This window comes from Bos mutus, chromosome 17 (assembly GCF_027580195.1).
Source record: "Bos mutus isolate GX-2022 chromosome 17, NWIPB_WYAK_1.1, whole genome shotgun sequence".
NCBI classification, from domain to species: Eukaryota; Metazoa; Chordata; class Mammalia; order Artiodactyla; family Bovidae; genus Bos; species Bos mutus.
In genome coordinates, this window is record NC_091633.1 from 20,481,062 (window position 1) to 20,494,572 (window position 13,511).

Here is a 13,511-nt window from a genome sequence, read left to right on the forward strand (position 1 = left end):
TAACTGCATGGGGACAGATGGTTACTAGACTTATCATGGAGATCGTTTCATAATATATGTAAATGTCAAATCGCTACACTGCATACTTGAGACTAATATATAATACTGTGTGTCAACTATGTTTCAGTAAAAAAAATTAAAGGCTTACTGGTTGAATGTGAGGATAAACAAGATGCCTATTAAATAATTTTGTGGATGGCTGTAATCAGAGAAATGCTGTAATCAGAGAAACAGATAATAACAAGTGTTGGCAAGGATGTGGAGAAACTGGAACCCTCCTGCATCACTGGTAAGAATGTAAAATGGTGCAACCACTGTGGAAAGCAGTCTGGCAGTTCCTCAGTAAGTTAGACATAGTTACCATATGACCCATCCATTCCACTTGTAGGGTCTGAGAAATGAAAACATGTGTCCACAGAGAAACATGTACACGAACCTTCACAGCAGCATTATTCATAATTGCCGAAAGGCAGAACCAACTCAAACATCCATCAGCTGATGAGCAGGTACATAAAATGTGGTGTATCCACACAACGGAATGTAATTCAGACAAAAGGAATGAAGCATTGACACAAGCTACAGCTTTGATGAACCTTGAAAATACGATGCTGAGCGAAAGCAGCCAGATGCAATTGGTCACTCAATGTGTAATTCCATTGATGGGAAATGTCCATGATACAGATGGACACACAAAATGCACAGATACAGAAAGTATATTGGCAGCTTGACAGGGGCAGAAGGGTTGGTGGAGAATAAGGAACGACTGTTAATGGGCCTGGGTTTTCTTTCCGGAGTAATGAAAATGTTCTAAAACTGATTGTAACACAAGTCTGGGAAAAAAACTAAAAAAAACATTGAATTGTATGCTCTGAATGGGTGAACTGTATGGCATGTGAATTATATTCAATAAAGCTGTTGCCAAAAAAACAAGTATTTTGTAAAACCATTAACTGTATAGAATGCTTGCTTAAAGCATGGATACTGGAGCCTGTTGACCTGAGCATGAATTTAATTTCTGCCACTTACTAGCTGATCTTGGACAAGTTATTCAATCTTTGGGTGCCTTGGAAATGAGGAAGATAGTGTAATATCTACCCTGCAGGTTTTCATGAGGATTAAATGGTTAATATATGTAGATATTTGGAATTGTGCCCAGTACCCAGAAAATGCTAAACATGTTTGTTGATTTCTGGTCCTCCTACAACCCATCCCAAGCCAGCCCAGGTGGCCAGATGTCAGCATCGCCTCCGTTCATCTTTCAAATAAGTTCCTAAATCCCATCGCCTTCATCAGGAAGCCTGCTGAACTTGGGAAATGAGAGGTAATAACTTAAGTATTCAGACAGCTGGTTCAAGGTCACCAAGGGAGGTGAAGCGTGGGGCCAAAGGGCAGAAGCAGTGATTGAAAAAAGATGGAGCGACCATAGGACCTTCCCACATGCAGGTATGGACTAGAAGTAGAGTCAGGCTCCTCCTGCCCCAGTCCTCTCTGCTCCCACCTGACAAAGGCTGGGCACACAGAGGGCCCCAGTGCTATCAGCCTATCAGTCAAGTGTAAATGGCTGGAGGAGGCAGAACAACGCCCCCCAGAGATGTGCACAACCTCATCTCCCTGGAACCTGAGAATATGTGACCTTGTGCAGCAAAAGGGACCCTGAGATGGGGAGATGCTCCTGGGTTATCACAGGTGGACCCAATGTAATCACAAGGGCCCTTAAACATGAAAGAGGGAGGCAGGAAGGGCAGAATCAGAGATGAATGATGGGGGGACTTCCCTAGTGATCCAGTGGTTAAGACTCCACAATCCCACTGCAGGGGCTCGGGTTCAATCCCTGGTCAGAAAACTAAGATCCCACATACAATGTGGTGACAGAAGCAGAGATCAGAGTCAGAGATTTGACGATGCCACACTACTGACTCTGAAGATGGAGAAAGGGGCCACAAGCCAAGGGATGCAGGTGGCCCCCAGGAGCTGGAAAAGGCCAGGATTCTCCCCTAAAGTTGCCAGAGGGAATGAATTTCCTGACACCTGTTTTTAACCCAAGTGAGACTCCTTTCTGACTTCTGACCTCCAGAATTTTATCCAGTATTCTTCATATTGATATTATTCATAGTATCATATTATCCAATGTGATAATAAATTTCTGTTTTGAGTCAGTAAGGCTGTGGAAATTAGCTACAGTAGCACTAGATGAATACAATTTATCTATTATCCCTCAGTTCTTTTTTTTTTATTCTTCTCTCAGTGAGCTGAACTTGATGCTGGGGGAGCTGGTTCTTGCCCCTGAGCTGATCAAGGACAATTTGATCTTGCCTCCACACCAGCTAAAAAGGCTTTTCCAGGAAGTGGCCCCTGACTGATCATCTCCTTCACCTTTTCTTGACACTGTTTTCAAACTCCTTATGCCGGCCCATGAGGCCCAGAGTTATCAGATCCCTGTACCTCCCTGAGGGATTCCCAGTTGGCTCAGTGGTAAAGAACTTGCCTGCCAATGCAGGAGGTACAAAAGATGCGGGTTCAACCCCTGGGTTGGGAAGATCCCCAGAAGGAAATGGCAACCCACTCCAGTATTCTTGCCTGGGAAATCCCAAGAACAGAGGAGCCTGGCTGCTACAGTCCATGGGGTTGCAAAGAGCTGGACACAACTGAGCCACCAAACAATGTCTCCCTGACTTCTTCCTCACTTGCTCTGCTCTCGTCATACCAGCCTTCTTTGCATTCCATGCACACACCAACCTCCTACCTCAGGGCCTTTGCACTTGCTGCACTTCCTGCCCAGAACGCCCCTCCCCCAGATCTCCCTATGGCTGGTACCTACCCTTCATTGGATCTCAGCTCAGATGGCACTTCTCAGGGAAAGCATTCCTGACTGCTCCATCTATGAGACCCCAATGCTGACCAGTCTCTTTTATATTTCCCCATTTTATCTTCTTCATGGCACTTATGATAAGCTGAAATGTTTTAAACTGTAAAAAAAAATCTATCTCCTCACGCTAGAATCATATAATTCTATTAGAGTAGCCATTTGTTATGTGTCTACTGAGTACTTGGAATGCGCTGGTCTCAACTGAAACATGCAGTGAGGGTTAAACATTCACCGAATTTCAAAGACATGGTAGGAAAAAAAGAATGCAGAATACCTTATTAGTAATACTTTGGTAACTGTGTGGTGATGGATGTTAACTGACCTTAGGTGGTAATCATTTTACAATACACACATATATCAAAGCATAATGCTGTACACCTAAAATAGTGTTATCTGTCAATCACATCTCAATAAAAAGTACCTTTACATTGATTACATGTTGAAATAACATTTTGGAAAGGCTGGTTTGGTATGTTATTAAAATTAACTTCATCTGAGGAATTTCCTGGTTGTCCAGCGGTTAGGACTAGGTATTTTCATTGTTCTGGGCCCAGATTCAATCCCTGGTCAGGGAGTTAAGAATCCGCAAGCCACAGGTGAGGTTAAAAAAAAAAACGTTAACCTTACCTATGTCTTTGTATCAGTGTGACACACCACATTTATTTCTACGGAACAACACTGCGCTAGAAAGTCAAACCCCTGAAGACAAAGACCTCATCTCTTGTGGTCACCACTGTGGCCCAGAACAGTGCCTGGCACTTTGTAGGTACTCCATAAATTTATCTGTCGAATGAATAAATAACGTATGCTGTTTACATGATATGCACCTGCCACTGCTTTCTAAAGTCTCTCTCTGTGTTTTCCCGTCTTCCCTGTTATGCACTCGCTGCCTGAGATGAGGACCTGGTCTTCCTTTCCTTTGCATCACCTGTGTTACCTGGGAAGGCACTGTGCAAGCTGTAGTCAATCAGCGGGGTTGCGGACTGAGCAACCAGGCAGTACCTGGTAAGACTGTGGCCCAGGTCTAAGTGATGAACAGAACTGAGTCTTTTGGAGGTCTTTTGGGAAGAGGAGTAGAAGAGAGGGTGCAGGCTTTACTGGAGCCATATTTGCTTTGTTTTTATTTTTTTGACTGCGCCATGCAGGATGCAGGATCTTAGTTCCCCAAGCAGGAATCAAACTGGTGTCCCCTGCATTGGGAGCTTGGAGTCTTAACCACCAGATCACCCGGGAAGTCCCTGGAGCCAGTTGAAAGAGAGAGAAGGAAGAAAGGAAAGAAGGGAGGGAAGGAGGGAGGCAGAAAAGGTGGGAGGCAGGAATGAACAGACAGATAAGATCAAGGACATGCTAAGAAGATTTTTGTGGAAATAACACCTTGAAGATCCTTTGAGGCTTATGAGGGGGTGGGCGTGGGGTGGAGGAGGGAATAAGAGGAGTCTCTCTTGATCTCAAGAATATGAAGTAAAGGGGACTGGAGCTGGGATGGGAGAAAAAAGGATTTCGTCCTCCAAATTATAAAAGATCATCCTCAGTGTTTACAAACGAGCCCTGGCTCTGAACACACTGGTATTTACTTTCTGGCCAATAGCACTCCAGAAGTGACAAGTGCAGCTGGCTGGGAATTCCACCTGACTCCAGGCCCAGTGGCCTCCGATGGCTCCCAAGGGTGTCTCCCAGCCCAGGTGCAGCAGAACTTAAAATGCCAAGGATGGGGACACAGGTGCCAGGACTTGTGTGACTTGGGCTAAGGCCCTTAGTCCTTGTCAGTAAGAAGCAGTTTGTATGTGAGCATCTCAAGGTGCCTTCCTTCCTCGACCTTTTGGGAGAGATGGAAAGTGTAGGAGTCCGGGTACCTAGGGTAGGGGAAACATTTCCAACATCAGCCTAAGAGAACTCTGTGAAATCCCCTCCTGACCCCAAAACAAAAGTCAACACTTGGCGAAGCCCTCAAAATGGGCCAGGTTTTGTCCAGAGCACCATAACCCTATGAGATGGGTATTATCAATATTGTATTTCCCTATCGTATAGCCTATTATTAATATTCCCTATTATTAATATTTCCCCACTGTATAACCCAGAAGCTGAGGCACAGAGAGGTGAGGTGATTTGCCCAGGGTCACACAGCCCGTGAGTGACAGCACTTTAAACCAGGCTATCTAACTCCAAAGGCCCTGGGAATCTTGACTTTAATTACAGGGCAGGGGACATTTTCAAGCTCCCTGTGAGATCTTGTCTAAGCTCCCTGTCTAAGGCTTGGGAGCTTGAATTTCCTACCTGACCTCAGGACTCAAGGACCTCTGAGGACAAACACAATCACACTTCCAAAACATGAGTACTTTGAATCACCCAGGGATCTGCCCTTAAGGTTAAGACTGTGAACACAGCCCAGGCTCTCTTCCTTGAAAAGACACAGACCTCAAAGCACACAGTAGGTTGATGGCTGGCCGGAGAGTTTCAGAGAGGCCAAGGGTATTTTCCCGAGGACACACAGCGAGTCAGAGTCTGCTCAGACACCCTGATCCTCCAAGGAGAAGCGTTTCCTCTCATTCTCAGTCTCAAGGATCTGCTAGGAGCCTCCCTGGGCTGAGGTTGGGACAGGAAACCACAGGTCTCCCACTTCCTTTTCCCCGGCCACCTCATGTGGACTGCGAGGAGTCCCTGATTCATGAGCCCAGAAGGATCCTTGGTCACAAGCAGAGGCTGAGCCTTAAAGGCACCCCAACTCATCTTTCTCCAATTCAAAGAGGGTGGGGAAGAGACACTAGAATTATCTCCACGAGGGCTGGGAGTCTCAGCACTAACTTGGGACAAATCCCTCCACGCGGATCCTCAGTTTCTTCATCTGTAAAATGAAGGGAATTATCCCTACCTCACAGAGTAAAGTCAAGGTGGGGAAACCAACCTAGGTTAATAAACTCGAAGGAACTCTGGAGAGTCATTGGCAATCAAGAGCCCAGAGACTGAGGGTCAATGAACTCGGTGGCTGGAGGTCCCATCCCCTTAGCTCTGAAAAGGTCTGGAGTACTATGAAGAAAGGAGCCCTGTGTCACACCTTCTGGGTAGCACTGAAAGGTAGGGGCGCTTATTTCATTTCTGGAAAAGAATAATATTATCTAAGCACTTTAGATACTATTCCATTTAATTCTTATAAGGCGGGTCCTATTCCTATCGCCATTTGATATGTGAGGAAATGAAGCACAGAGAGGTGAAATAACTTACTCAAGGTCACACAGCTATTAAATGGTAAAGGTGGGGTTGGAACTCAGGTTTGACTCCAACCAACTACCCTTAATCTCTGTGGGTGGTACATGCCAGGTGCCCAGGCTGGGTAAGAGAGGGCCAGGGGCCTCGCTCCTTCCCTCATCCAGTAGGATCTTCTCTCATCTATTCCCTGTATACACGTACGTGTGCACCTACAGAACCCCAGGGCTGAAGGGCCCCCTAGGTCCCAGCGGCCCCACTGCCCGGATGGGCAGACTGAGGCTACCTCCCACCTTCTGGTGCTTGCGCTCCTTCTCGATGCGGTCCATCCTTTCCAGTCGCAGTCGGTCCAGCTCGAGGCGCAGCTCGTCCAGTTCGGGAGCGACGTGGTGGCGGCTGACGAGCACCTCCAGGATCTCCAAGACACGCACGACCTTGGGCATGAGGCGCGCGATGGCCTCGCAGCCGTGCTGGTCGATGACCCGCTCGAACTCGTGGCCCACGAGCGACGCGATGTCGTACACGTCCATGACCGTCAGCTCCGCCACGTTCTTCTCCAGCGCCGACTCGGCCGCCAGCGCCGACCCCCGGTCCTCCTCCATGGCCCCCCCGCCCAGCCTCTCCCCTACCCCGCAAACTAGTGCAACTCCCAAACTTGCCGCTGTCGAGGGCAGCGCCGGGGCCGGGCCCACCTTTCGCCGCCGCAGCCGGCCGGCGCTTAGCTGGCCCTCGGGCGAGGGCGCACCTGGCAGGCGGCGGGCGTCGGCATGGGCGGAGGCGGTGGGCCGGGAGCCGGAGGTGAGCGATCAGGGTGCGGGTCTCGGCGCCCGGATCGGCCCGGAGCCTGCTCCCCAGTGAGGGGAGGAGGAGGCGGCGGCGGCGGCGAGGAAGGCGCGCGCGTGCGCAGGCCCGCGGCGCCTCCCAAGTTGGGAATCCGAGTTGGGCGCAATGGAGGCGCGGGGTCTGGCTGGAGAGGGGGCTACGATGCCCTCTCGCTAGCAGTCCTCGCCCGAGGGCTCGCTCCCTCGCCCTGTGCCTGAGAAGGAAGGGCGGCCGCGGCTCCTCCGGGAAACTTTGGCGGCGGCAACGCCGGCTGACCAGCTCCCCCCGCGGGGATGCCGCGCGCCCCGCCCCGATCCCGGCCTGGAGAGGGGCGCGCCCGGCTGCCGCCGCCCGAGGGCGCCCTGGGGTCCCCGCGGGCACCACACCCCCACCCTCCGACTCTGCAGCCCCCCGCGCCGCTCCCGCCGCTCCACCCGCGGGACCTTCCTTCCCCGCCTCCAGCCGGCGCCCCCAGCGCGTCCGGAGGCGCCACCCCCGCCTCCAGCGCGGTCCTAGCTCCTCCTCTCCCAATCCCGTCGCGGAGGGGTCGAGACTAGCCCAGAGGAGAAGCAAGGTGGGTGGTGGGGTGCGGAGGCGGTGGGGCTGCGGGTCGCAGATCTCTTGGGACCACTCACAGCGCCGGGGGGCCACTCTGCGTTGCAGAGAAATGGAGGGCTCAGGAGGTGGACTCCGGGATGCGGCCCATCCCGGGAAAGCGTCGAGGACCCGGCGGCTCGCCTATCCTCCCCATCGACCGGGTCAGCGGGCGGACCTGGCGGCGCCGGGCCCTGAGCTTCAGAAGAGGCGCCCAGGAGAGGGACAGAAAGAACGAGGGGTTCTCTGGTCCCTAAGCCTCCGGGCTGCCCCGCTTGCTGGCCAGCCACATCCGTTAGCGGCTCTTTGTGACACCTACACCACTTCATAGAGGCGGTGAGAACAGGGTTTGAATTTCAGCTTTCTTGTCACAAGCCCCCTGTTTTTTTGACCTGGCTGAATCTGCTAGTCCATCAGACCATCCTTCCTCGCCCAGGTGAGCCTTCCCGGAAGCCACAACCCCATCCTTCACACCCCCTCCTCTGCATCCCCACATCCCATCTCGTACTCCTATAAAGCTGCTCTTAACACAGTGAGTTTTGACCAAGGTTACCCTTATTTCCCTCTTCAGAGCTCCTTGAAGTCAGAAAAAACCCTGAACGCCATTGTAGCTGTAAAGTGCACCCCAACTTGACACACGTTATTTAAAACTAAAAATGCTTAAAGTTTATGTAAATATATATATATATAATTTTTATGTATTTATTTTTGACTGTGCCTGGTCCTTGTTGCTGCATGGGCTTTTCTCTAGTTGCAGTGCGCAGGCTTCTCTTGTTGTGAAGCACAGGCTCTAGGGTGCCCAGGCTTCAGTAGTTGTGGTACATGGGCTCAGTGGTTGCAGCCTCCTGGCTCTAGAGCACAGGCTCAGCAGTTGTGGCGCACGGGCTTCATTGCTCCGCAGCGTGTCGGATCTTCCTGGATCAGGGATTGAACCTGTGTATCCTGCATTGGCAGGCGGATTCTTTACCACTGAGCCACCAGGGAAACTCTAAAAATGTTTAGTTTAAAATATATTGAGCATTTGCTTTATATTTAGTTTAAAAGTAGTGTTTATCATGTGTCAGGCATTATTCCAGGTACTTTACAAATATTTCCTAACTTACTATTTCTTAAAGTGTGGCCTCATGACCGTCAGGGTTCCTCAACACCCAAAGGGTCTCTTTCAGGTCCCTTTGCTAGCTATACATCAATGACAGGCTGCATCTTCTTCCTATAGGTAATACAAATCAGCATATCATGATTGACTGAATGTGCAGATACAGATCTTAGGGGCTAGCTCTCTGATAATGAGCTAGATTTTGAAGAGATTTGCAAAAATATGGAACAATGTCACTGTCCTCAGCACTTGTTTGTTTTGGAGCATAGTTAATTTTTATCGAAAAAATTCATGCTAACATGTCATGTGTCTGTTTTAAATTAATCAGTGTTTTTTAAAAACAGCTTAAATTTCTAGTTACAGTAGATATCAATAGATGTAACATTTTAACAAGGTCTCTTTAAGGTCTTCAACAGTTCTTAAGAGTCCCTGAGAGGGAAAAGTTTGAGAACTGCTGCCTTACTACTTCCTAAGAAGTATTGTTATAGTCTACAACAGAGGAAACTGAGACACAGAGAAGTCAAATCACTTGCCCGAGGTCAGACAAGCTGGTAAGTGTTAAAGCCGGGGTCAGATCTGTGCACAGCATCCCGTAAAGTGGATCTATGATTTGTTGTTTAGTCACTAAGTCTTGTCCGACTTTTTGTGAGTCCATGGACTGTAGCTGCCAGGCTCCTCTGTCTATGGGATTTCCCAGGCAAGAACACTGGAGTGGGTTGCCATTTCCTTCTCCAGGGGATCTTCCCAACCCAGGGATTGAATTCAAGTCTCCTGAGTTAGCTGGGGAGAAGGCAATGGCACCCCACTCCAGTACTCTTGCCTGGAAAATCCCATGGATGGAGGAGCCTGGTAGGCTGCAGTCCATGGGGTCGCTAGGAGTCGGGAATGAGTGAGCAACTTCACTTTCACGTTTCACTTTCTTGCATTGGAGAAGGAAATGGCAACCCACTTCAGTATTCTTGCCTGGAGAATCCCAGGGACAGAGGAGCCTAGTGGGCTGCCGTCTATGGGGTTGCACAGAGTCGGACACAAGTGAAGCGACTTAGCAGCGGCAGCAGCAGCATTAGCTGGTGGATTCTTTACCATCTGGGCCACCTGGGAAGCTCTGATCTATGATTATCTCCACCCTAAATCAAGGACAGTGAGGAATAGGGAGGGACATTAAGTTCCTCTAGCTACTGTAACAAATTGCCACAAACTTGACTTCAAACAATAGAAACATTCTCTGACAGTTTGGGAAGCTGGAAATTTGAAGTCAAGGTGTGCTGCCTCTGATGGCTCTAGAGGAGGATCCATCCTTGCCTCTTCCAGCTGCTGGCTTGCATAGCTCGTGGCAGCATCACTCCAGTCTCTGCCTTTGTCTTCACACGGCCTTCTCTGTAGGTCTGTCTTCTCTGTGTCTCTTACAAGAATACTTACAGGACTTCCCCGATGGCCCGCTGGTTAAGACTCAGCATTTCTACTGCAGAGGGCAAGGGTTTGATCCCTAGTGGGGAACTAAGATCCCACCCACATGCTGCTCAGAGCTGCAAAAAAGAAAAAAAAAGGAACAATTGTCTTAGATTTAGGACCTACCCACACAACCCAGAATGATCTCATCTTGAGATCCTTAATCACATCTCTACAGACACTTTTAAAAATAAGGTCACATTTACAGGTTCTGAAGATTAGGACGGAAACAACTTGTTTTTTGGGGGGACGAGTGTCAGGAGGGATGGCACCATTCAACTTGCCACAGGAGGTTAGGTAACTTGTTTAGGGGCCCACAGCTAGGAGGGATGGAGCTGAACCTGGTGTGCCCCCACGGTGAACTAAGAGATAAGTAATGGATGCTCAGACTGGGGCAACTTTGCCTTCCTCAAAGCAGGCAGCAAAGATGTACTGAGAATCTGCTGGGAGGGGACAAGGCTAGAGGAGCCACAGTGTCAGCCAGCAGCTTGAGCCTCAGGACCGGGACAGGAAGGGGATGGGAGAGTGGAGGAGATGGAAATGACTTTGCCACAACATGCCACAACTAAGACCCCAGGAAGGGAAAGGGGAGGCAGGAGTCCAGGGTGACCTCCCCCCGCCAGATGATGAGCCTGAGTTCTTCAGAGAATGTTTACAATCTTAAGTAGGGAGAGGCAGTTAAGCTCTGATGGTTAAGCTTCCAGTTCACTCTACATTCTAAGCTTGGTGCAGTCACTGATAGGGTGTGTGGCCTTGGGCAAGTCACATGACTCTTTGGGGCCTCAGCTTCCCACTCTGTAATATGGGGTCACAAAGGGTAATTGTGATTATTAAACAAATAAGCATATGAGCCAGCCACACAAAGTTCTATAGAAAAACTAGATGAAGATGATGAAGATGAAAGAAACCTGGAGGCGGGAATTCCCTGCTGTCCAAAATTAGGACCCCATGCTTCCGCTGCAGGGGTCCAGGTTTGATCCCTGGTCAGGGAACAAAGATCCCAAAAGCCATATGGCATGGCCAAAAAAAAAAAAGGAAACCTGGGGAGATGTCTGGGTTGGGTGTAGACGTCCAGTTGACAGGCAGGGACGTGGAGCTGAAACTCAGGACTAGAGCAGTTGATGTGGTAAGACCAATATTGACATTCACTGATTCAATAAATATTTAGCTCTTAATAAATTGCCACTTTCACTGCTAAACCTGTGGGCTATGACAATATCTGAGAGACAGGATTACTGCTCTTGTGGGAAACAGATGGTAAACAAGTAAAACCAAAAATAAACTAATTTCAGATAGAACAAGAGAGGGTTGAGAAAGAGGAGGGGAATTAGCAAATTAGTGTGTCACAGGAACTAGATGTGTTAACACAATTCAATTTCAAAAAAGAGTTCCAGACACCATATTGTCTCACCTACAAATATTTTAATATGTATTTCTAAAACATAATGAAATGATAAATCTACAGTATCATGATCACACTTGAAAAAATTAATAATTTCTTCATATCAAGCATCCAATGTTTGAAATGTTGTTTCATGAGTTTATTTTTTAAGTTTGTTTAACTCAAGATCCAAATCATATCCACATATTCCAATTGGTTGATATGTCCTTTCGTCTCTTTAAATCCTCCTCCATCTCTTCTTTTTTCTCCTTCCCTTGAAATCAGTTTGATGATGAAACAGGATTGTTTGCCTTATAGCGATTCTCAGTCTAGATTCTGATAATTTTACCTCTGTAAAGCCCTTTAATATGTTTGTTCCCTGTCTTTTCTTTAGACTGGTGTTGGACTGAGAGGTTGATCTGATTTGAATTCAGTTTATCTGGTGGTAATGTGTTCTAGCATTTCCTTTTGTTAGGAAAGATTCTTTTTTGTTTAGATGTAAATCACCTGCAGTGATGCTGCTGCTGCTGCTAAGTCGCTTCAGTCGTGTCCGACTCTGCAACCCCATAGACAGCAGCCCACCAGGCTCCCCTGTCCCTGGGATTCTCCAGGCAAGAGTACTGGAGTGGGTTGCCATTTCCTTCTCCAATGCATGAAAATGAAAAGTGAAAGTGAAGTCGCTCAGTCGTGTCCGACTCCTAGCGACCCCATGGACTGTAGCCCACCAGGCTCCTCTGTCCATGGGATTTTCAAGGCAAGAGTACTGGAGTGGGGTGCCATTTGACTGACCCTTTTAATGTGTGCAATTCAGTAGTTTTTAGTAAGTATACAAAGTTGTGCAGGCATTATGCTTGTGTGCTAAGTCACTTCAGTCGTGTCTGACTATTTGTGACCCTGTGGACTGTAGCCCACCAGGCTCCTCTGTCCATGGGATTCTCCAGGCAAGAATACTGGAGGGAGTTGCCATGCCCTCCTCCAGGGGTTCTTCCCGACCCAAGGATTGAACCAGTGTCTCTTACGACTCCTGCATTGGCAGGCGGGTTCTTTATCACTAGTGCCACCTGGGAAGACCCACGACCACCCTGTAATCTCACATTTTCATTAACTGCCCCATAAAATCCTGTACCTATTAACAGTCAACCTCCATTCCCCTCTGCCCAAAGCCCCTGTTCACCACTAATCTGCTTTCTGGGTCTATAGATTTGTCTATTCTGAACGTTTCACATAAAGAATCATATACTATGTGACCTCATGTCTGACTTCTTTCACTTAGCATCATGTTTTTCAAAAATATTTCTATTTGTTTATTTATTTGGCTGTGCTTGGTTTTGGTTATGACATGCGGGATCTTTGATCTTTGTTGTGGCATTTAGTATCTAGTTCTCTGACCAGGGATCGAACCCAGACCCCCTGCATTGGGAGTGCAGAGTCTTAACCACTGGACCACCAGGGAAGTCCCTTTAACTCATTTAATCCCCACAAAAATTGTTTATTCCCATTTTACAGATGAAAAACTGAGACAAAGAATGATTCAGTGCCTCACCAAAGGTCATATAACAAACAAACCTACTGCATCAAATGTGAACTTGGACCCAGAATCAATTTCTGGTCCTCTCTTCCACCGCCCTCCCCCTGCTCCCCAACTTGCCCCATCCAATCTATGCTCAGCCTCCTGACTCACACTCAAACAGAGCACATTTGTTCCCTGGGCTTCACACACATGGGCTGTGGTCTTCTCTTATTCCCTCCGTATCATATGATTCCATTTATTCAGAATGTCCGGAATAGGCAAATGCACAGAAAGCAGGTTGGTAGTCGCAGGGCTGCCCCACCTGGCACACGAAAGGTACTCACTCAATAGTTGAGCTTCCTGGTTGGATAAGGGCCTTTTCTTTTTTTCTACCTACCCTCTTCTGGAGCCTGGTTTATCTCAGAGAAACGAGGAGTTCTGTTCCTATGAAGTGATCTGAAGAAAAGTACTAACCACAGGCAAAACAACACAGAAGGTGGAAACAACCCAGGAGTCCACTGTGAGATGAATAAACAAAATGCGGTCCATCCATACAATGAGACAGGATTCCGCTATAAGAAGGGATGAAGCA

The 13,511-nt window shown here is 48.2% G+C and overlaps 1 protein-coding gene and 1 non-coding gene across 10 annotated transcripts in view; both read right to left on the minus strand.

Moving 5' to 3' along the window:
* The window catches only part of RILPL1 (Rab interacting lysosomal protein like 1), a 42,385-nt gene extending 35,584 nt beyond the window's left edge, over positions 1–6,801 (minus strand). For 3 of the 9 annotated variants that reach the window (XM_070386289.1, XM_070386288.1, XM_070386291.1), the window contains exon 1: positions 6,361–6,793. In XM_070386289.1, the coding sequence (XP_070242390.1) occupies positions 6,361–6,669 (309 nt within the window). In that variant the 5' untranslated portion in view covers positions 6,670–6,793. Of the gene's footprint in view, positions 1–6,360 lie in introns of all 9 variants that reach the window. The other 6 variants (XR_011467457.1, XM_070386292.1, XM_070386286.1 and 3 more) reach the window with 3 other exon arrangements.
* A 5,988-nt stretch (positions 6,802–12,789) lies between these two features.
* Positions 12,790–12,862, minus strand: TRNAG-CCC (transfer RNA glycine (anticodon CCC)). The gene has a single exon. It is a non-coding gene; the product is annotated as a tRNA-Gly (tRNA).
* Between the last annotated feature and the right edge of the window lie 649 nt (positions 12,863–13,511).